Here is a 22,027-nt window from a genome sequence, read left to right on the forward strand (position 1 = left end):
TTTTTTATTTAAGTGCCTCTGTGTGCAGTTCCGCAGACACAGCCTTTACGTGAGGTGATGCTCTTTACAGAAGGGTAGTCTTCAGACTGAAGCACCCACAATTGAGGCACAAAGAGGTGGGAACTATCTGCACCTAGCTATGCACAGACACAAGACCTTGATCAGGAAAGAGAGAGAAGGGTGGTTTACGCTACGCTTACTCTGAACAGACTGCAGCCCCCTTCACCCCCACCATCTACCAAGTGGCAGTGCTACAGGAAGGGCCTAATTGAATTTCTATAGGAGCCTTGTCTCATTCTCTTCTTGTGCACTGGAACAGGCTCAGGACTTCCATAATGGAACCCGCAGGCCTTTATCACTCTGCTTCTCTTATACATACAATGCATGTACTACAGTAGTCTCATACTGAAATGCACAACATATACTTCGATGGGGTAGGATCAAAACAGGGTTCAAACAGGACATTGGCGAGACACTCTCAGCCAGTGCCAAATATCTCATTTGTATTCAGTTAGTGAAAAACCTTTAATTTGCAGAGTAGCGGGGGTAGATTTTATATGAGCCATTTTGTTTTCTGCGCCAACTCTCCTTGTACAGTGTACAGAACCTGTACCAAGTCTGGGATTCTCCAGACTATGTTTAAAAGAGCTGTCCTAGGCTTGACAAACAGGCTAGGGCTTTCTTTTTACTAGTGATGTGTACACTCTGAACCACGTTTTTAAACTGTCTCCCACTATTACGGAGCAGTATCTATAATGTTGTTTGTTTCTACAGCTTACATTCTCCAATTACTTGTTATCTCAGGAAGACTTCGATCTCTATGCTCCGAAGACCCTGCTTGATAATTTGACCTTAACATACTTTATTTCCTTAAAGTGACCCTCTTCTTACCTTCCATCACCTGCACACCTATTTCCGAGTATAGCCTCCTCTGTCTCATGGCTGCCTGCTTCACTCCTCCTTACTGTAATTCTGCAATTGTCTGATAGCTCATTTCAGAGATCATAACCTCTCCTCTTCAAAACCCTACCTAATAATGTAACATTAACTAGCCCCCTACAACCTATCAATCTCACCAACCATTAACCTGAAACCACATAGATCCCACTAATGTTCATACCTTCCTGGTATTAATATATCACAAAGTTTATGGAGTAAGTGCATCCAATTTTTCTTGAGAGCACATGACAAATCGCAATAACCAACATTAACCACCAACCTTGGGTACCAGAGTAGCATGCTTCTCACCGTAAAAAACTCATAAACGCGTCCTCCGGGGTAGTAAGCGCTATATAATTACAATATGATTAACTGTGCAGAATGTTAAATGCAATTCATTACATATTGAGCGTGGATGTGGGCCATGACTTGCGAGAGGCAAGGTCTTAAGTGGGGTCATGATTCCTGTATCCTCCCTCAAAAATGGTACTCCGAAAATTGGATTCTGCTTATCTGCATATATAGTTTAGGATATGTAATTTTTTCATATGTATTTATTTTAAACAATTGATTACATTTGTGCAGTAAGGTAACATCACATTGAATTGGCACTGTGACCTTTGAAAGGATGGTTTTGTGTGTAAAATAATTCTAGTACACAAGCAGAAAGAAAGTAAACTCTGGTTTTTTTAATGCTAGGTTCCCTCTTTAAAGATAATAAACTGGAATTTGACTCTTGGATTAGTAGTAATGAATGACATGTTATTAGGCCACATTTATTTTACTGCCGTTCCATGAACATATTTATTATTAATTGTTTTGTTTTCAGTGGGCTGTTACTCATAAAGTAAATCTATTTAAGGAATCAAGAACGTAGTGTATTAGAGTTGTATTTTTAATCGCTATGAGTACATTGTGTACTCCCTGACTTTGGTATTAGTGTAAAATAATTTAGCATGGAGACAAAAATGTAGATCTTATTACTGATGGGAGTATTTTAAGCAAGTGAAAAGGTGTATTTTTAATTTAACAATAGCTATAAATTGAAGATGATGTATTTCACGTCAAAGCATTTCTCCAGATCAGACAAGAAAAACAGACACATTTGTCGTGGTTCATAACATCTGATGTCACTGATCTGGACACCGTTGTGCAGTGGTGCTGGTGGAAGCTTGGCTAGATCACTACTTAACGCCACTCTGATTTATTTTCTTAAGTGACTATTTGCCTAATTATTTGGATTAAAAGCAACCAGTATACAATTTTTCTGGTGGGTGGTTTGCAGTGTATTGTCAACCGTTAGAAAAGTGTAAATGAACAACTGAATGGCAATACTGGATCATATTAAATGTCACAGCCTCTGAATGAATCCTATTGTAACCTTTTCAGGATTGAGTGATGAAATTACTTAATTACTTGAATTAGGACCTCACATTTGTATTTTGTTTCTTCTCTATAGGTGGCTGGTAGAAAGGGCTTTCCTCATGTGATCTATGCCCGCTTGTGGCGATGGCCTGATCTTCACAAGAATGAACTTAAACACGTGAAATACTGCCAGTATGCTTTTGATCTGAAATGTGACAGTGTCTGTGTAAATCCTTATCACTATGAGCGTGTGGTGTCTCCAGGGATCGGTAAGCAAGTGAAAAGGTGTATTTTTAATTTAACAATCGCTATAAATTGAAGATAATGTATTTCACGTCAAAGCATTTCTCCAGATCAGGCATAAACTCACATAGAAGAAAGCACAAAGATTTTAGGAGATTTATCTGCCTATACATTGGATGATTCTTGTTTGACAAGCTTATAGCTAATGTTGAGATTTGTTTAAAGAACATTTCCAAATGGACTCATTTTTTAATCCAGAATTTACAGTGTGTACGGAGCACTGTAGATTTCTGCATTTCATCTATAAACACATTTGTATTGCTACTTAAGTGTGTGTTTATTATTCGGTTGCGCTGTTTTATGTAGGCATTCAATATTTTCTTAGATTGCTATTTAAAAGCATGTTTTGATCCTCCACAAAAATGTTCAATTGCCGTTACTTGTTTCATCATTTTATATCAGCTTGCCCTATTGGGTTTGAATCACTAGGATTCTGTCGGCCCTTCCCTTTTACGATGATTATCTGCATTTAAATTTGTACTGTACACTCTGGATGACGTTAGTTAGCCATGCACTAGAAGACATGTGCGATTTCCTGAGACAGAGCGCTTTAATTTTAATATATACATTTTTATTTACATGATGTCCTGCCACACCAAAACGAATAACCTTCATAGAACCTTAATAACATCTTTTGCCAGCTTCCATCTGATTTAATATCTTTCTTTCAACTTTTGTTGAATACATAACTATCAGCTCACTTGGAACAGTACAACCACTAGAGCAACTCGACCCTTCCTAAGGAACCAAAACCGCCACCACCATCCGAGATCAAGAAAATTAATCTTCTTTTCACAGTGGATTAAGGACAGCCTTTTTGCTGTAGTCATTCTTGGACTTTCCGCAACATTCAACATGTTTGAAATTACAATATTCATACATGATCCTATGCTACAGTTCTCGTGTGTAAATATGGCTCTCTTTATGCCCAATGCAAGCAACAGCATCAGCAGATCCATCACCCCCTATAGCTTCCCTCATCTGCCAACAATCAGCTCTGTCCTTCTACCCTTTTAACATGTGTATGAAAGGCCTTGGACTTATATTCCAGAGCTTCAGCTAGGGGCATTCTGTCTAAGCAGACAACCAAATTCACATCATAAGCAACGTGTGAGATATGACACCTAGAAGACCTGTTACACTTTTATGATAAGACACTAATTTCTTCATTAAACTGTGAGCAATGATGCTGACCAATTCAGTTAAATCATCCACTTTCAAGTCTTTGCACACATAGAGGAACATATACCTGCTCTGAGTAAGCATTTTCAAAATAGAATTCTTAACTCTGTTGCTTCTCCAGATATCCGAATCCCCCCAGTCTGCCTGCCTCATTCCATGCTTCCAAAATATAACTATACGCTTAAATGCATTGCAGCACGGCACACCTTTCAAGGTTGACTTGTGATAAATCTGGTTATAATTACAACCAAACTGGACTGTTACACCAATTTTGTTGAACATACAATTGTTATTGAACAAAATGAATCTCCAGATTCTTTTACCCTTTACTGCAGATTATTCTCAAATGTCTGTTTTATGAAACACCACGTAATACCAATCGTAAAAGCCCTATTGTGTCCCTTCAAGCAATTGCTGCAAATTAAGAGGTCTGATATTGTCCCTTAAATCTTTGTCCAACACATCACCCAATATCTATCAAAAATCATCACTCCATACACAACTACAGCAGTGTTATGCTCATCATCCAAGAGTCTTGTAAATCGCTCAAATAAAGTAATCAAGGTGCTAGAAATGTAGATGCTTTAGATTGGAATTGGAGAAAAGTCACCTATTTATATTTCTTCTTTTTTTTTTTTTAGCATTTTCCATATGCTCCAATTCTTAAATAGTATTGGAGTTAGTCAATGGTGGCGAAGTCAAGCTGTTTGAACGCTGACTGTGCAACCTCTCCCTGGATTTGGTCTTGTAACAAGAGGAAGGCAGCTAGGACGACGACAAACTTGAATCTGGAGTACGGTCCGGGGCTTGAAGCATGACTGACCTTGCTTCCTGTGTTTGCAAACATAGAGCTTCGCTTCACGCTTCAATTACCAATGTTTGCTTTTTGTTTCAAAAGCAAGCAAAAAGCAAGCATTGGTAATTGAATACCCACACCGCAGCCCCCGAGGCCTTCTTCTAGCAACAGGTTCTTCACCTTTTGATTTCCTCCAGATGGCAGACTGGATCCAGCAATGTTTTCCTGCAACAGATTATGCATGCAGATAGGTGGTGCGCTCTTCAGAGCAGATCTTGAGCTTCACTCCTAAACGTTGTATCTGTGTTTACCTACCAGATATTTTTTCCAAATGACTATACATTTTCTCTTCAAAATCTCAGGCCTTAAGCTGCGCTGCGGCTGTCAGTCACGCATCCGCTGGATGTGTGCTTTTGGTGTGCAGGCTCCAAAAGCATGGGCCAAAGTTCTCAGTCAGATGCTCCCTGATGGCCATCTAGAGGCTGTTGGAAAGCGTGATGCGAAGCTCTATGTTTGCAAACACAGGAAGCCAGGTCAGTCATGCTTCAAGCCCCAGACCTAACTCCAGATTCTAGTTTGTCTTCGCCCTAGCTGCCTTCCTCTGGTTACAAGACCAAATCCAGGGAGAGGTTGCACAGTCTGCGTTCAAACATCTTGACTTCGCCAGCAATGGCTAACTCCAATACTGTTTAAGAATTGGAGCATATGTGCCCTGGGCTTTCTTGCTCATCATCGACTGCATTGCAGGTTGAGGCTTTCAGGGAAGCAGTGTTTCAATGTCTTAAGGCCCCATGAATCCAAAAAAGGGCTATCTGAATGTCCCCGGGAGGTGTCCTCCCTGACTGTGGCTGGCACTGCTAATCCCTCTTCTGGCTCCTTGCAGGCACCAGACCGCTCTTCTATACCTATACCAAAGGCCATGGCAGTTTCAGCTGGCCTTGACTCCAGAGACACCTGTTCCAGATCTGATTCCCTACACTAGTATCGGATCCAGAGCATAGTTCAGGTAGATTCCAGCTGCTTTCTCAATATGGAATTACTAAAGCCCAGCTTGTAGTCTGGAAAGACTACTCTACGATACCTTTGCCTTGACCACAGTATTACAGACAGCTGGTGCTATTTGTAGACCACATTATGACATTGTGCAGAGTATTTGTCTTGTTCCCCATGATAATGATGATGAAAGACAAAACGGACGCCACTGCTGTTTGTATTTAAACCTACAAAATGCTAGTGGCCATGACTCCTCTCCTGAGACGAATGATACATACTTGGAATCGCCATTGGATCATTCTGAGGAGAGCTCTTCCTTAGGAATGGTAACTCGCCACAAAAGTACTAGATCTGTAAAACCTAATAGTTTTCATATGGCTATGGCAGATTGGAAATCAAAGAGCACTGAGGCACCATTTAAGAGATTCTTCTCCTTCGCCAGTCTGGCTCTGAGGTCCCTTAATACAGTTTGCCTTTTGGGGTCATAAACACATGCCAGCAGGATCTTGCCAACTCTACTGCAGGAGTTTCAGACCTGGTTCACTCAGATGGTTCATGATGGACAGGATGTGAATAAGTACATTTTGTGAGTTAGTTTGCACAGAATGGACTTTGTTACCGGTGTTATCATCACCAGTTTGGTGGTTCTGCACCATGCCTGGATCCCTATCACAGGGGTTTCGGGTTACACACTGACATCCCTGACAGATATGCTGTCTGATAGCTCCATGTTCTTTGGGAAAAGGCAGACCTGGGATTTCCGGAATTTCCAAGGATACTCTTTTCACCTCAGGCAATTCTCCCAAGCTTTACAACAGCCCGTGCAGGTCTCTTGCAGCTCGAGGCAATGATGTGGTGGCAGAGACCCTGTCGATCAGCAAGGGCAGTAGTCCTTTTCAATCCTTCTGTGTCTGCAACCAAGCCACTCTGATTTCCCTGCTGATGTTTATCTGCTGTAGGGGGCAGGATTGCTTTTTGCCGGTCCCTCATACTAATGGGCCTTCGAGTCTTTTCATAACTGCCCCCCCCCCCCCCACTCCATTTCATACTTGCCTTTCCACCCTCATGTTCCTCTTGTTTTTGCCTGGACGTAGGTGGATTATGCCCCATCCTCTCCAATGGATTGCTCACTCTTCTGGCCAGCGGGGCTATATAGAGAGTCCCTGACGCAGAGAAAGGCATGTGGTATAACTCCCAGTATTTCTTGATACCTAAGAAGAAAGAATGGCTGAGACACAGTCTTAGCTCTTCCTCTGAAAGTATAGATGCAAAAGTCCTGTCTGCTCTAGACCCTAGGAAATTGGATTTCGGCCCGTGATTTCCATGATTGTTATTTCCATGTGGCCATCTTGCAGTCTTACAGGCGTCTTCTCCACATCTGGGTAGGATCGGAACTCTTTCAGTTTATCACCCTGCATTTTTGGCTTTACCGCAGCTGCCCTAAATGTTCTTGAAAGTGGTTGTAGCCCATTTTTGCAGGTCAAGATTACAGGTATTCCTATACCTCCACAACTGTTGAAGGCACGCTCGCACAGTAAGTCGATGTCTTATAGCTGTCCTCCTTAGGTTTCTCGTCGGTAACCAGAAATATGATATTCAGCAGTGCTGAAGATTCGCCTAATAGGGGCCGTCCTAGAAACTGTGGATTTCAAAACCTTTCTGCTACATCAGGGAGTATCAGGATATGGTCTCTGTAATTAATGGTTCATCCTGTCTTCTGGCCCAGACAGGTCTGAGGCTTCTTGGACTCTCAGCCATGTGAAGCCTGTTGGTGCCTCATGCTCTATGATACATAGAAGCACAGCAGTAGAACATTTGCTGTCAATCGGTCCAACATTGTGGGTATCTCTTTGATCGCATCCGTATTGGACCTTCAGTGATGGGTGAAGGATGCGATCTCACATGTGGCAGACATTTTCCCTTCTCTACGCAGGGCACACAGTGGTGACATATGCATCATCTCTTGGCTGGGGGGGCTTACCTGGATGAAATGAAGAGGATTTTGTTTCCTGATGGGGCAAAGGCAGTTTATAAACCTTTTGTAACTGTGTACCAGCTGGCTGACTTTCAGTACCTTTTTGCCTTCCAGTAGGGGCAAACCTAACAGACAACTCAACCACCATGTCTACAACAAGCAGGGCGAAATGGGCTAATATGTTTTAAACCAGGAGGAACTGCGAACTCAGTGTTGCATCTTGTACTTCCTGGATTGTTCACCCTTGAGCACAGGAGGAGGTATGTGCCACCTTCCGTGGAAGTCTGATGTACTTTATGCATTTCTGCCTCTGCTTCCAAAGTTCTGAAGAAAATCTGAACGGAGCACGCTCATCTTAGTACTTTAAGCTGTGATACCTGTGCATGTCTCTCTCTGCTGCTCCACCTGCCTCTTTGGGAGGATCTTCTGTCTCAACAACATGGCAGGATTCTTCATTAGAACCTCCACAAGGTACACCTCCACACGTGGAAATTTAGAGGGACCCGCTGAGGAGTTTTGACTTATCTGTGCAAGTGATGGGTGTGATTTTGGCTGCACTTCGCCCCCCCACCAAGAAGGTTTATTCTAGCCGGTGGGCAAAGTTTGTGGCCATGTGCCAGACCCACTGGATTAATCTGCTTCAACCTAATCATTTTGGTTGTACTGCGATCTGCTCGGTCTTTAGCCAGGCATGGTCTTGCAGTGAGCACTGTTAATTATTGTTTACGGGTCTTTCTGGCTTTATCTGATCAGCTCTCTTTGTTAGGTCATCTCTTTTAATGTGTTTTTGAAAGGACTGGCTGGTTTCTTACTGCACCTTTTCTGAGGATGCAGTGCAACTTTATTTTGGTCCTTATGCTCTTTATTTGCTTGTCTTTTTCACACAGGCATAGCTGTTTTTTTAAGGTTGCTGTCTCTTAAGACTGCCTCCTAGCCATCATGTTGTCATGTTACGTCATTGAGCTGTACACTTTGTCTATGGAGCTGTGACATGCTATCTTTTTTAGGACTCGTCTAGCCAGCACTTGCGCTGTCTCTTCCAGACATGCTGTATTCAGGTTATGGGCAAAAAGCTCTGCCAACTTTCCGCCCATATTTTTAATTGGCTCCTGTACTTGTCCCTGTCTTTGGTAAATGGTGGCTTTTCATTGTTCAATACGCTTAGTAGTCCTTCCTTAGGTCCGCCTTGTCTCTTCTTCTAACCTCCCATTAGGACACCACCTGTTACATGTGTTGTTACTCCCTAGGTTTTAATTATACCCTCAAGGCACTATTTTCTTAAAAGGCTTCAGGCAAGGCACAGACTTGGTCCTAAGCTTGGCTGGCAGTGGTTACTTCGCTCACTAGAACATCTCACATTTATATGAGACCGTATATAAATTTCCTTTCAACAGCTCCACACAGAGTACAACCTAATCCAAAATTAATGTTATAATTCTTTTGTCACATTTCAAAGCTACTAATTTTATATATGGACATAGCTATTTGATTGTACTTGTAGTACTGTCTTGCATGCAATGCATTATGAGTAGGGTGATTTACCATATCTTCTGCAGTGTGCAGTACCATATGTGACCGAAAGAGGTATGCAGTGCTGGTGCCTTCCTCCTTAGGGACCTCTAGGAGGAGCTTGCGTTACTGCACCGAAAAATGCAGTGCTGGTTCCTTGCTCACTAGGAACCTCTAGGAGCAGCTTGCGATACTGCACCAAGACATGCAGTGCTGGTGCCTTGCTCACTAGGGACATCTAGGAGCAACTTGAAGTACTGCACCGAAAAATGCAGTGCTGTGCCTTGCTCACTAGGGACCTCTAGGAGCAGCTTGCGATACTGCACCGAGACATACTGTGCTGGTGCCGTGCTCACAAGGGACCTCTAGGAGCAGCTTGCGATACTGCACCGAAACATACAATGCTGGTGCCTTGCTCACTAGGGTCCTCTAGGAGCAGCTTGCTGTATTGCACTGAGACACACTCTGCGCATCCAGCCCGGATCTCCACGGGCTGTCGTCTTCTGCGCAAGCCGACTCCATCAATTCATGGCTTCGAATAGGCTGCGACTCAGTCGCTCCTTTAAGGCGGGTGTCATCCAGGCGCACCAACGACGCAAACCGTTGGTTTAACGAAGAACTGAAGGCTCAAAAACTCAAGGTCCGCCGCGCGGAACGGACCTGGAGGCGAGACTATTGCCCGAGCCTTAAAAACCAGTACATCACCCTTCTGTCCCTGTACAAAAAATCTATCTTGGCGACCAAGAATGCTCATTTCTCCTCTAAAATTCTAACTGCCGAAAATCAGCCCAGAGAAATCTTCTCCATTGTGCACGATCTCGCCTACTCAGATCGGGCTACCCTTAAACCCTCTCCTTCCCAGCACTTATGCGACTCCCTCAATTCCTTTTTTCTAGACAAAATTTCCAATATTAAAGCTAACATCCCCCCCCTTCTTCTTTTATCGACCCCCAGTGTCCCTCAGTCGTAGCACGCCTCGACTCCATTCCACCTCTCACTGAAGAATCCTTCCTCGCCCTCCTGCCCATGGTGAAATCAGGTTCCTCTCTAGACCCATGTCCTGCACACATCCTTAAACAGATCTACTCAGCCTGCGTGCTGCCCCCTCTAACTTTCCTCAATAGCTCACTGTCACAGGGCATCGTCATTCCTCCCCTCAAATCGGCCATCATCTTGCCCATTCTTAAAAAAACCTGGTGCAGACCCCTCAGTTCTTGTCAACTATCGTCCCATCTCACTCTTGACTTTTCTGGCGAAGGTACTGGAGCGTCATGTGACCAGAACGCTTAGCACTTATGTGGAGGAGAATAGGGTACTGGCTCCCCGTCAGGCTGGGTTCCGTCCTGCACACTCCACGGAGTCAGTAGTCTTATCGGTACTCGACAATCTCGGAGAGGGTATGGACACCAACCATCCCCAGGCCATGGTCCTCCTCTATCTCTCCGCCGCCTTTGACACGGTTGACCACGCCATCTTACTTTCCCGTGTCATTGCGGCGGGGATTGGCGGCTCGGCCTTGGTCTGGCTGTCCTCCTTCCTGCGAGACCGCACCCAAGCTGTGCGCTTGGGTGACTTTTCGGCGGATTTCCGCGCAGTCCAATGCGGGGTCCCCCAGGGCTCTTCCCTTTCCCCTCTTTTATTTAATTTGTATATTGCCCCCCTCATCTTTGCTCTCCAACAGTTGAAGGTCTCTGTATACAATTATGCGGATGACCTCCAGCTTATTTTTTCTTTATCTTCATCCCCTGAGTCCATGGACAATTTTCAGTCCGTTATGATTGTCATCCGGGACTGGATGAACTACAACCACCTGAAGTTAAACCCCGATAAAACGGAGCTGTTACTGACAGGTGGTTGCTCCCAGTCCCTGGTCTCCTTTATTTTGGCCCCCTTCTTTAGGTCCACCTCCCCCCCATTCGTCCTCTGTAAAAACTCTCGGGTTCAAATTGAATGACCAACTCACCCTCCACTCCCAAGTCAGTTCTGCCGTGTCCTCTTCCTTTCTCTCACTCCACACCATTCGCAAAGTCTCTCGTTTTTTTTCCTTTCCTGCCCTCAAGCTCATTGTCCTGGCGATGGTCATCTCTCGCCTGGACTATGGCAATGCCCTCTACTGCGGCATGCCCGCATATAGCATGCGTCGACTTTAGCTGGTCCAAAACCAGGCGGCTCGCCTAGTTTTTAACTTGGCCAAATCACACCACGTCACTCCCCTCCTCAAGTCCCTACACTGGCTCCCCATCCGAGAACGAGCCCAGTTCAAGCTGGGCTGCATCACCTTTCAAGCCCAGTTCGGCACAGCCCCTGCTTTCATCTCTTCAGAAATTAAGCAGTACGTCCCTGCCAGGGAGCTACGCTCATCTGCCCAACAACTGCTCATAGTCCCTCGTTTCAAACGCAAAAAGTGGGGAGGCACTACATTTTCCACACTTGCCCCAGCGCTTTGGAATTCTCTTGCGGCCCACCTCAGATCTTGCACCCACTACACACTCTTCCGCAAGGCTCTAAAAACTTTTCTCTTCACGCAAGCCTTCTCTTCATAACTGCTTCTCTCTATTTTTCCCGGTCCTTTCTGCCCCTCTGGGTCCAGTACTTTATAGCGCCATGAAACCGCCAGGTGTACGCGCGCTTTAGAAATATTTTTAAACTCAAACATACAGTGCTAGTTCCTGGGTTACTACGAAAGCATTTGCAATGCACTAGGTCTCGCGTTACTGAAAGTATGAGCTATTGGCGTTGCATTATTATTTGCGGTGTTGCATTATTATTTGCAACGCCAATAACTCAAACTATCAGTAATGTGAGACCTATTGCAATATAGGGCTCCCTGTTTTCCATTTTTACTTATTTGTTACGGTAAATACAGACAGAAAACATTGTGTTTCCTGTCTGTATTTATTTTTAAAAGTGGAACAATACAGATGATTTGGCTTCTTTTGAGTGACTCTCCATGCAGAGGTTAATGAATTTCTGGCCAAAAGGTGTACATATTGGCAGCATGGGGAGTTACAAGGCTGAATGTGATTTGCTTAAATGTCTGCATATTTCAACATATATGTGTGTTATTATGCTAATTTATTTCATATGGGTTTATTATTTTATTATATTTTGGCTGTGTAATTAGCGCAATCTGACAGGCATCAACGTTTGAGTGCTTGTTTATCCATTAAATAAATGTGGCAATATATGAATTATTACCTCTTTGTTGCAAAACACAAAATAAATATGGATAAGTACCAATAAGATGGCTAAAAATAAATATGGATAAATACAGACAGAAAAGTTCAAAAAATAAAATACCATAATACGGGTAGCCCTAGATATATAATAGAGTACGGTTGCCTTGAGTTTCATGTCTGCAGTGTTGGCTGTTTTGCCCATTCAGCCCTGCAGGGCTTCCTAATCTAAATTCCACATCTGAGACCCAAAACCTTTGGAGGGTGCTTCTTGGGTGTCTATTAAAAAGGTAACGAATCGGCAGTTAGCAATATCTATCAAAGGAAAAATGTAATTACCTTGGTAACCTTCTTTTTTGTGGAAGCTCTATCTAACTACATAATACTCTGCGACCCTCTCTTCTGCCTATTCTGTGGAGTGGATTCTGATACGTCATAAGGTCACAATTTAGATCCAGTACACACTCGGATTATCAATTTGTCTGGTGCTCTACGTCTAAGGCAACTAATTTTATGGAAATTGGTACCAGTATGGCTCCGTGTTGTCTTTTCTGAAGGTGAAACTTGGTTGCAGCATAGTCCGAGGGCACCACTTCAGCTGATGCGTATGTTAGGAGAATAAAGATATCCCGATCCAGTCTTCACCCGAGGGAATTCAAACGTTAAGGAATCTGTGTGAATATACGAGTATCCAGCATCACCTGAGTTTAGTAACTTGTTATTCTCATGCATACGCATACTTAAGAATTAAATACTTAAAGCCGGGCGGCTTGGTGGACTAATGCCTCGATTGTAGGTGCCTGTGTTCGACCTCATCGTCACAGGTTAAAATCCCAGCGGGTCCACATATTCTTTCATCATTTTGAGGTTGATAAAATGAGTATCATTGAGTTGGGTAACAGTAAACATCTGTTGTTCTGTGCAAAGATACCTTTGGGTGAACTTGCACATTACAGATATCTGTTATGTTATGTAGCACAGGGTAAGCAAGTCACGAGCCAGGTGGAATGTGAGCCCAAAAAATAGGGAATTAATATTATCCCCGTGCACACTATTTGGTTAGGATTCTGTAACTTGAAATAAAATACTGTTTGAGTTGGCGTCCCTCCGTGCCTTTAGAAATCAGATAATGATGTGGAGAGGATCACCTATCCACAGAAATGTGCGCACAATATACCATGAAACTCTATGGTTTCTTATCGAAATTTTGGATTTATTCAATTCTTCATATCCATTCCATTTGAATGATCAATTACATATTATTTAACTTCAATGTTATATGCAAACAGAATACTTCTTATGATGCAAACAATTCACAGTTTTTCATGAATTTCCAACGATACCCAATGCATTTCGGGTCTTTAAAGAAGGACCCTTCATCAGGGGTCTGTAAAAAATGAAATGAAACAGGTCCTGAATATATGCTCCACTTAATCAAGAATGACATGTAAACATCGACACATACAATGAATAATGTGCTAAGTCATACACAAACATTTGGGGGTCGATTCCGATCCAGTAAAATGCGCTCCGAATCGTTGTACGGAGAGTTTTTTCCCCATACGAATCGTACCCGTAGACGTCCCGTACGTACGACGAAGTACGATCCGTACCAGGTGCCAAACTCCGTACGAGTCGTACAGGACTCCGTACGACTGAAATCTCCGTACGAGTCTCACTCGGAACCGGCTGTACGCGACATCACTACGGTTCGCGGCTGGTTTTTACGACCCAGCAAGTACGATTCGTGTCGGGTACGCGCCGTACGACCCTTTTCCTACAGGAGCCGAAAACAGTCGTAAACGCAGAATTCGCGTCGAAACAGGTACAAAACGCCCCCCCCCCCCGGGTATGGCACGTACCCCCCATGATCGCAGGGGTACGCGCTGTACCCCTGTGATCATGCGGGGTACGTGCCGTACACCCAGCGTACATGGGGTACGCACCGTACCCCATGTATGGTGGGTGTACGGCACGTACCCCGCATGATCACAGGGGTACAGCGCGTACCCCTGCGATCATGGGGGGTACGCGCCGTACGGTGTGTAGGTGATCGTGCGCTTTTCCGTACGAATCGGCGTGTACCGTACGAATCGCGTCCGGGTCGGCCGATCGGGATCGGAATCGTCCGGTCGTACGGCGTCCGTACGAGTCGTACGGAAACGGCTCCGGATACGATTCGTACGGACGGGGATTTTACCGGATCGGAATCGACCCCCTGATGTGCAAATATCATAAAACAGTTGGTAAAAATGTACGCAATTGTTATGATTGATAACATAGGTTAACCGCATACAAGGTGCCTAACGTATACCATATTGGAAAAGAACACGAAGATTTCTAACGTTACTGCCATTATACATAAATGATGAATTAAAACCATTCGTTCGAATACTTTGTGAGTAAATACTCTCAAGCTTATCATAATGCGCGGTGATTTCCTCAAACTCAGTGTTTACGTTTTTCATTTGGCGCGTAAATTCAGTTTGCGAGCACCAGCTGCCCGTTGAGGAGCTGAGACTGAGCTTTTTCCAGCCTTATGTAAGTTCACGCTGCCGCGTATTCCGGACATCTGACAGAAAGACAGGTGTATTGGATTCTATAAACACTACAGTCCATGCTTGGCGCAACCTGTTAAACAGACAGGCAGGTAGGTACCCTATTATATTCTGAACCCGATTGACTGGTGCCATTGGTTTCTGACTGGTGGTGATGAAGCAGCCACCTCGCTGAAACAATTAGGAATTTTGCAGATGGGTGACCTGTTCCAGGACGGGGTGGCAGGCGGGTGGGAAGCCCTAATTGCAGAAGAGCATGTGCCCTCCCTCTTGGAGCAATATCACTTCCATAGAACCAGGCATGCACTGCGAGATCTCAGGAGGACCTGCTAGAACCCATGGAGATCCCATCACACTCCTGCATCCTGCGAGCCACTGCACACACTAGGATAGTTACTGTCATTTATAACCAGACGCAAGACACCAGGAGACTTACGCAGAATAAGCACTGACTGGACTGACAGAGAGACCTAGGCACAATAATTGACGATAGCGCCTGGCGATATGGCTCTGAACTGACTAAGCGCATCTCGCTTAACGGTAAACATTGACTAATCCACTTTAAATATCTTAATAGGGTTTACTACACCCCAGAAAGGGTGTAGCGATATGGCATACGAGAGTCTGCTGCTTGCCCTCGCTGCGTGGAGGGAGAGGCGGAGTTTCTACATGTTGTCTGGCTGTTTCCCCGGATTGCTGAATTCTGGGGCAAGGTCTTCTGCACGATAAACATGATCACAAGTCTTTCGCCGACTCCAGAGCCGCTGCTCGCACTCCTGGGTTATAGTAAAAACACATGAAACCAGCCAAGAAGACTAGTGGTCATGTGACTACTTCTCGCTAACTGTAGGGTCTCCATGCTCTGGGCCAACAGAGCTGAATGGGAGAGGGATGTGCTCCTTTGCAACACACAGTCGGACACCTATAGTGAGCTCCTCCTCCCACAGAGTCGGCCTAAAGGTTTTTTTGGGATTATACCAGCAATACCTGGTGGGGATAGAAACTGGCGAGCCTGAGGCAAGCTAGAACTATTAAGAGCCGATTTCTAGTCCACCCTGCCGAGTATGGGTGGGTACTATTTTCTGGGCAGAAGGCTGTTTAGGTTAGCTCAATATGAATGTATACACTTGGGATGTGCATTGTATTACCAGCTCTCTGTTATCAACCTCCGATGATGATATTTGCTCTGTTTAGCCTATACAAATGTATTGTACAAGACCACCGCTGACCTGCTTGGCTGCCAGCCAATATTATTATGTACTGTATTGGGTTACTGTATTTCCTTGCAAAAGTCGTAAATAAAGCAATTTAAAAAAAGTCTCATCTGTAGACAGCATAGGTTCTTTACCATCCTTTTGATTATATAACTTGCATACTTCCACTGCTCACTTGCGGGGAACTACTTTTTTCTTTTGCTTTCATTATTTCATGAGTACATGTCTGCTCTTGCTCTCTCCCTAGGCTATCTGTAGACCTACCACTACGATATAGTTTTAACACATACATAGTCTAAAGTTTCTATCACTTGGGTACACGACCTCCCTTGCCCTGACTGGCTGTCTGGATACTACGTTAAAGATGGCGTTTGTCGGATTTGCAATCATTTTCTCCCTAAAGCATTGCAATTACTTTCATTGTTCCTCACTCAGTAACATGTCCCTGTCAAAACATGACCCGTATCTAGGCGGTGCCTCCTGGTTACCTGAATGTGAGGGCACCAGACTTGAAGCCAGATTCAGTTTGAATTTGTTTTCGTCAAAATGTCTCTCTTTGACTCATGTATGTGTGTCTCTTTTAACAGGGTTGAGCACGAATCCACACAGTACGCATTAGGGAATGTTTTTAGGAGAAGGAAATTCCATTGGGTGCTTCAAATGTGACAGCTGCTTTAGGCCCAAATACTGTAGCTACCCACACTAAAGATCACCCTAAATCCATGCCTGTGACACTTTCCATGGTTCCATTTTGAAGCCTTTCTTATTCCAGGCAATAGACCCTTCTCCACCCCCACCCCACCCATACTTGTGGGGTACCGTTGTAATCAGGAAAATTTAGAAACGCGTGATTTCATGACATTTGTTATCAGTTGAGTTTCCATGTATTTGTGGTTTCCAGTTGTACACCAGTGCCCCCCAAAACACTTTTTCACAAAACATCCTTATCATTAGCTTGTATTAAAGGTAATCCAGAATTTGGAATGGCTCAGATCACGTGCCATTCCTAAACTCAGATATTCTGCGACATTTCAAACCAAAGCATTAAAAAAGCCAATAGATCTTGCCTTTTCAACCTATTGCACGCCACGGTAGCCAATAGACATGCCATTATTGCCAGGTACATCCACGCTTTGGAGACCAAGGCAAAGTTGGAGGTCTAATCTTGGTAGGAATATGTGCGTGTGCACGAGAGATTGGAGATAATGTTTTGGGAAAATAAATGCAAAAAATGTATCATGTTCATATTGCGTAAGGAAGGTCAGGCACCCAGCAAAATATAAGCTTTATGATGCTCAAAAGCTGAGATTAATGGTTGTGGTTTGTTTCCATGCTCTCCAAAATGCAGGTACCGTAATCTTTGAATTTCACTCGCAGCTGCTTTCCAAATTTCCAAAATGTACTAAACCCAGTTTATTACCTGTGGTCATTGTGAATACATAGAAAACCTACACGTGTCTGGTGTGCCCATACTCTGGACACTCAGAGAAACTAAGGGGCCCATTACGATGGCGGGCGGACAAGGTTCGCCCGCCACCGTAATGGTAAACGGGACTGACTTCCAAAGGTGCGGCGGTCCCGCTGTGCCCATTAGGATGCGACCTGCATATTTAACATTGTGGGGGGCGGTGCTGTAAGCAGCACCTTCCACAATGTTAAAAAGGCATGTTGTGCATTGGCATGCACAACGTGACAGGGACGAGCATGGTGCCTGCCACCTTGTGCATGCCAATGAAGGGGGCCCTCAACAGGCCCCCCAAGCCAAAGTCCGCATGCCTTTCCATGGCGGAGTCTCCGCCATGGAAAGGCATTCTACCGCACCCATCATAATATGGATGGTGGTGCCTGCAAGGCACCACCACCATGATAAAGGCCTTTTCCGCTCGGCAGGCAATCGTGATGATTGGCTGTGGGCGGAAAAGCGGCGGACGGTCTTTCTGTCTGCCGCGGTACCCCCTTAATGCTAATGTGGAGGGGGGGGTAAATGGCCGTCCGGCTGTGAGTTTTGGCGGGTGTATCGCCATCGCCTATCGGGCGGTGGCGATCCACCCGCCATGATAACAGGCCCCTAAGTTGGGGTCAAGCCTTTGCATTGATAAGTTCCTGCGTAAGGGAGAATGGAGGGAATTACCATGTTTTGGAAAAATAATTCTAAAAAGCTGGCAAACCTTGTGTTCTTGTGGACATCCTGTCTGGTCAGGGGGGTTTAATTTGCACCACTAGATTCTTTTAGTCGAACAGAACTAAAAATATATATTTTTCTACTTTTCGTATAGGCCTGAGCATAAACTTCGATTTTGCCATAGTTTAGTGATCTGCGCTAACATGACATAATTGATTGTGCAGACTAACTAGTTGCTTAGGGAACCCAACTCTTGGTATTGTTAGACTCCAGCCACTCAGCTAACATTTCCTTGGAAAGTATTCAGAATTATGATGAAAAATGCAAAGTAATATTGAGCAATATTTTTTGATTAGGTGTTCCATGACCAAAAAGGTACATCTGTTTGAATAACCTAACAATGATTCCCCCCCAAAAGAAAGTGCAGCTACAAGGTGTGCAAACCCCCCTGTAGTAATAGGATTAACTACTTTGTTAGCAGTAAGTGAATATCTGGCTTGTGCTAAAAGCAGAAATAGATAACGTTAACATTAAGCCACTCGTTTTAGAAGGAAGACATTTGAAATTGTTAAATTGTGGAATTTACATAGGGCCTTTAGTATGGACAGTGTAATGTTGTATACATAGTTTCTAGTTCTAACCTGCAAAGCACATTAATTAATGTCACTTCGATTACAGTTTCTATTTCTAACTTCTGGGCACCAAATTGTAGACTTGACAAACTATAACTCCTAATAATTAGGTTGCCTAGAGAGGCAATACATTCACAGTCTGTGGGTGTAGTTATTGTATGGCTTCCGTTTAGCTACAAAACATATGCTTTGTTTACAGTTGCTTTTTGTAGTGAGTAAAAGACCTAAAATTCCAAAATAACAGTTTTGTATGCGTTGTTTTTTTTAGATCTCTCAGGATTGACACTTCAAAGTTCTGGTAGGTGCAACTGGTCATCTGGATACTGAATGTTTTAGACTGTCAAAAATGTGTATTGCAGAGCTAAATTGAATTGTAAGTGTCTATCACTACTACTATTAGTGTTTGATTTAACTGAACTTTCTATCACCTGAATCAAATGTGTAGAAGAATTTGGAGTAGCTTCAAGAACATTGTGTGCATTACATTTTCAAACAATATCTCTGTGCAAGTTCATTAGTTTTGATCAAAATGGGTGTGAACTTTGTGTCTCATTTTGTGATACAATCTGCCTTTTTTCACTATTATGCCAAACCATTTTCATTAATCTCTGATAACCATGACTCTGTTTTGTCCTGTGTATTGCAGTCTTCACCTGAGTAAGGGTGAAGTTGCATCTGCTACGCCGGACTGTGTCTGTGTTGTCTAGAGGAGAATGTTAATTTTGTTATGAAAGTGTACTTAGTGGTAATGAGTTTCGGAACCCTAGCTTTATGATTGATATACTAAACTAATAAAGTGCATACTATTCAGTCAAGTTTCTTGCTGCTGGTCTGATAAAAAAAGTGCGTAGGCAAATTAGTCTTCCGCTTGTTTGTGAAACTTAAAAAGTGAGGTAGAGTGCCTCATGTCAAAAAATAATGAAACCATTATAAATAATTGGGTAACCCTATAAGTCAAGGCGGACCTGGGTATAGACAGGAATGAAGTAGTGGTCCGTGATCAATTATTTAGAAAGATGAGTTCAAGTCTTTAAACAGTCTGTATGGTGTGAAATACTACAATACTGATATTAAATATCTCAATGAACTATACAATTATACTCAATTCGTATTTAAGAGTACATGTATTTGAGAAACCACACAAGTAGCAATAGAAGCGCCAAAACCCAAAATTATTCTTAAAGCATTTATTAAATCGCTGGATAAACTGATTGTTCAATCACAATAGGTTGCGCGCAGAAAAGGGGAAAGAGTTGGGGAGGGGTAGTGGTGGGTGATAGAAGTGCAAATCAAAGGAATAAGGAGAAATACAATGCAGTACTTTTGAATTACTGGTGGTCAAAACCAGTTACACAAGACCTACTCCTGGTGCCACTCTGTTTCACTCTGGACATGTGGAGCCAATGTAGATGCTACTCCCTTTTGTACCGCTTTGTTCGCCATAAGTTGGCAGGGTATGCTCAGACGTGAGTCCCTTGCTCAATTTGCCACTGGATTCAAGCAAGCCTGGCTGAAGACGGCTGGAATGCCAGAAACCGCTCCTAGGAAGCTTGTTTTTCCGGTCCAGGGAAGGCATGGCTTGGCTGTTCGGGCTGGAGTGTTCCCATGAGGCACAGGCTCAGACTGATTTGAATATGGCCATGTTTGAACTGGGGTGGCAGAGTGGGCTAAAGAACGGTGATGAATTAAACCCAGATCTGTTGACTGGGTGTGAGTGTTTGATTGGTTCAGATGCTCCTTCCATCACCACCCCCTTTTGTACCACCCCCTTTTGTACCACTCCCATGACCTGGGCAGGTATTTTTTTCCTGTGCCACCAGACATAGATCCAGAGCTGCCTCTCGTTTATTTCAATACTCGTAGACCTCAAAATTATACAGTGTGGAAAGGACATGTAACCTTCCAAGACAACAGGGTTTGAAGTGTTGCAAACAAATGTCTGTGACGGATTCTCATCCGGTTTGCCTGTACTTGAGTCATGACTTCATGGCCTGCAGTGCCAGCGTGTCGAACTTGAAGGCCATTTGGGAGCATGAGGCAAAGCTTTACATTGCTAAATATCGGTCTCCACACCGAGACACGTCCAAGTCTAAGGGCCGGTCTCTGTCCCGTTTGTCCCCCAGAAGTCAGTTCCAAAGTTGATCGTTGAGATGCTCAAAATCTTCGGGTAAGTTGAAGAAAAAGCATAAACTCCAAGCAGGCCTTGGCCCCCTTCCGCCACACTTGTAACCCTGAGAAGGCACACGGGTATTGGCATGCCACTCAATCTGGTTTCCGATGTCCGTAGTAATTAGAGCCCGTCCCGCAACTTGTTCAAGCACAACCCGAGTTTCCGCTGTCACCTGTGACACCGGGGCAGGTCTACAAGTCCATAACAGTTCCGCTAAGCCATGCTCTGACTCTTCAGATCTTTCCGACTTACTCAAATGCACCAACAGGCCCCACGGAATCTATAGATTCTCCATCTGGGATAACACCAGCAGGTTCTCTATCGGCATGAGTTGGACCCTGTGACACCATCTCTGCTCCATCGGCACCTTTGCCGATCCCATCCTGACTCTGCACACCACTCTTCTTCTCGGAACACAGATACCGACTCCATTGATGCTGGAAGATAAGGCGCAACCCATTGTGCTCTCCGACTTACTCCAGCCTCAACTGAGGAGAACTCTTTACCTATTAAACCACAATATTCATCTGAGCAGCGTTGTGTCCCTCCTCTGCAGGGCAGGTTCCATACACTACCTTGTTTGTTTGGGATGGACTCAGATAATGACTACTATGAGGAAAACTGGCGTGATGGCCTCCAGTATGCCAGTGGTATTGGCATTGCTACATATTACCGCCTTGCCTCACCCCAAGTCCTGCAACTGAAGAAAGTGCTCCTTTGCTGTGGTCATGCAGAGAGCAGCTGAAATTCTCAAACTCAAGCTCCCCACTTATGAGGTCACAACTAATGTCATGACTCAAGTCCGCCACCTGGGGTAACTCCATACTGTGCCCCTAGTTCCATTCAGTGAGGTGCTCGCCGATACACTCATAAGAACCTGAGCCAAGCCTTGCCCTGGTCCCCCAGTAAATGTCCAAATTTCAAGGTGCCAACTTCATGCCCCCTGATACCCTGATTTTGTTTCGGCGCCCTTTTTCTGAGAGCTTAGTAAGGGCAGGCTTCTACCAGTCTGATAAATCAAAATACTTTCTTGACTACTCTCCCACATAGTCAAGTTTAAAATCTGTTGTGGCCTAGATATCATGGATTCCAT

The 22,027-nt window shown here is 44.1% G+C and overlaps 1 protein-coding gene across 1 annotated transcript in view; it reads left to right on the forward strand.

The window, feature by feature from the left end:
• Positions 1-22,027, forward strand: part of SMAD4 (SMAD family member 4) — a 308,776-nt gene that overhangs the window by 153,593 nt on the left and 133,156 nt on the right. Inside the window, exons 3-4 of the mRNA XM_078674808.1 lie at positions 2,399-2,573; positions 19,033-19,062. Of these exons, the coding sequence (XP_078530934.1) occupies positions 2,399-2,573; positions 19,033-19,062 (205 nt within the window). The remainder of the gene's footprint in view (positions 1-2,398; positions 2,574-19,032; positions 19,063-22,027) is intronic.

The sequence above is a fragment of the Lissotriton helveticus genome, chromosome 2_1, assembly GCF_964261635.1.
Source record: "Lissotriton helveticus chromosome 2_1, aLisHel1.1, whole genome shotgun sequence".
NCBI lineage: Eukaryota > Metazoa > Chordata > Amphibia > Caudata > Salamandridae > Lissotriton > Lissotriton helveticus.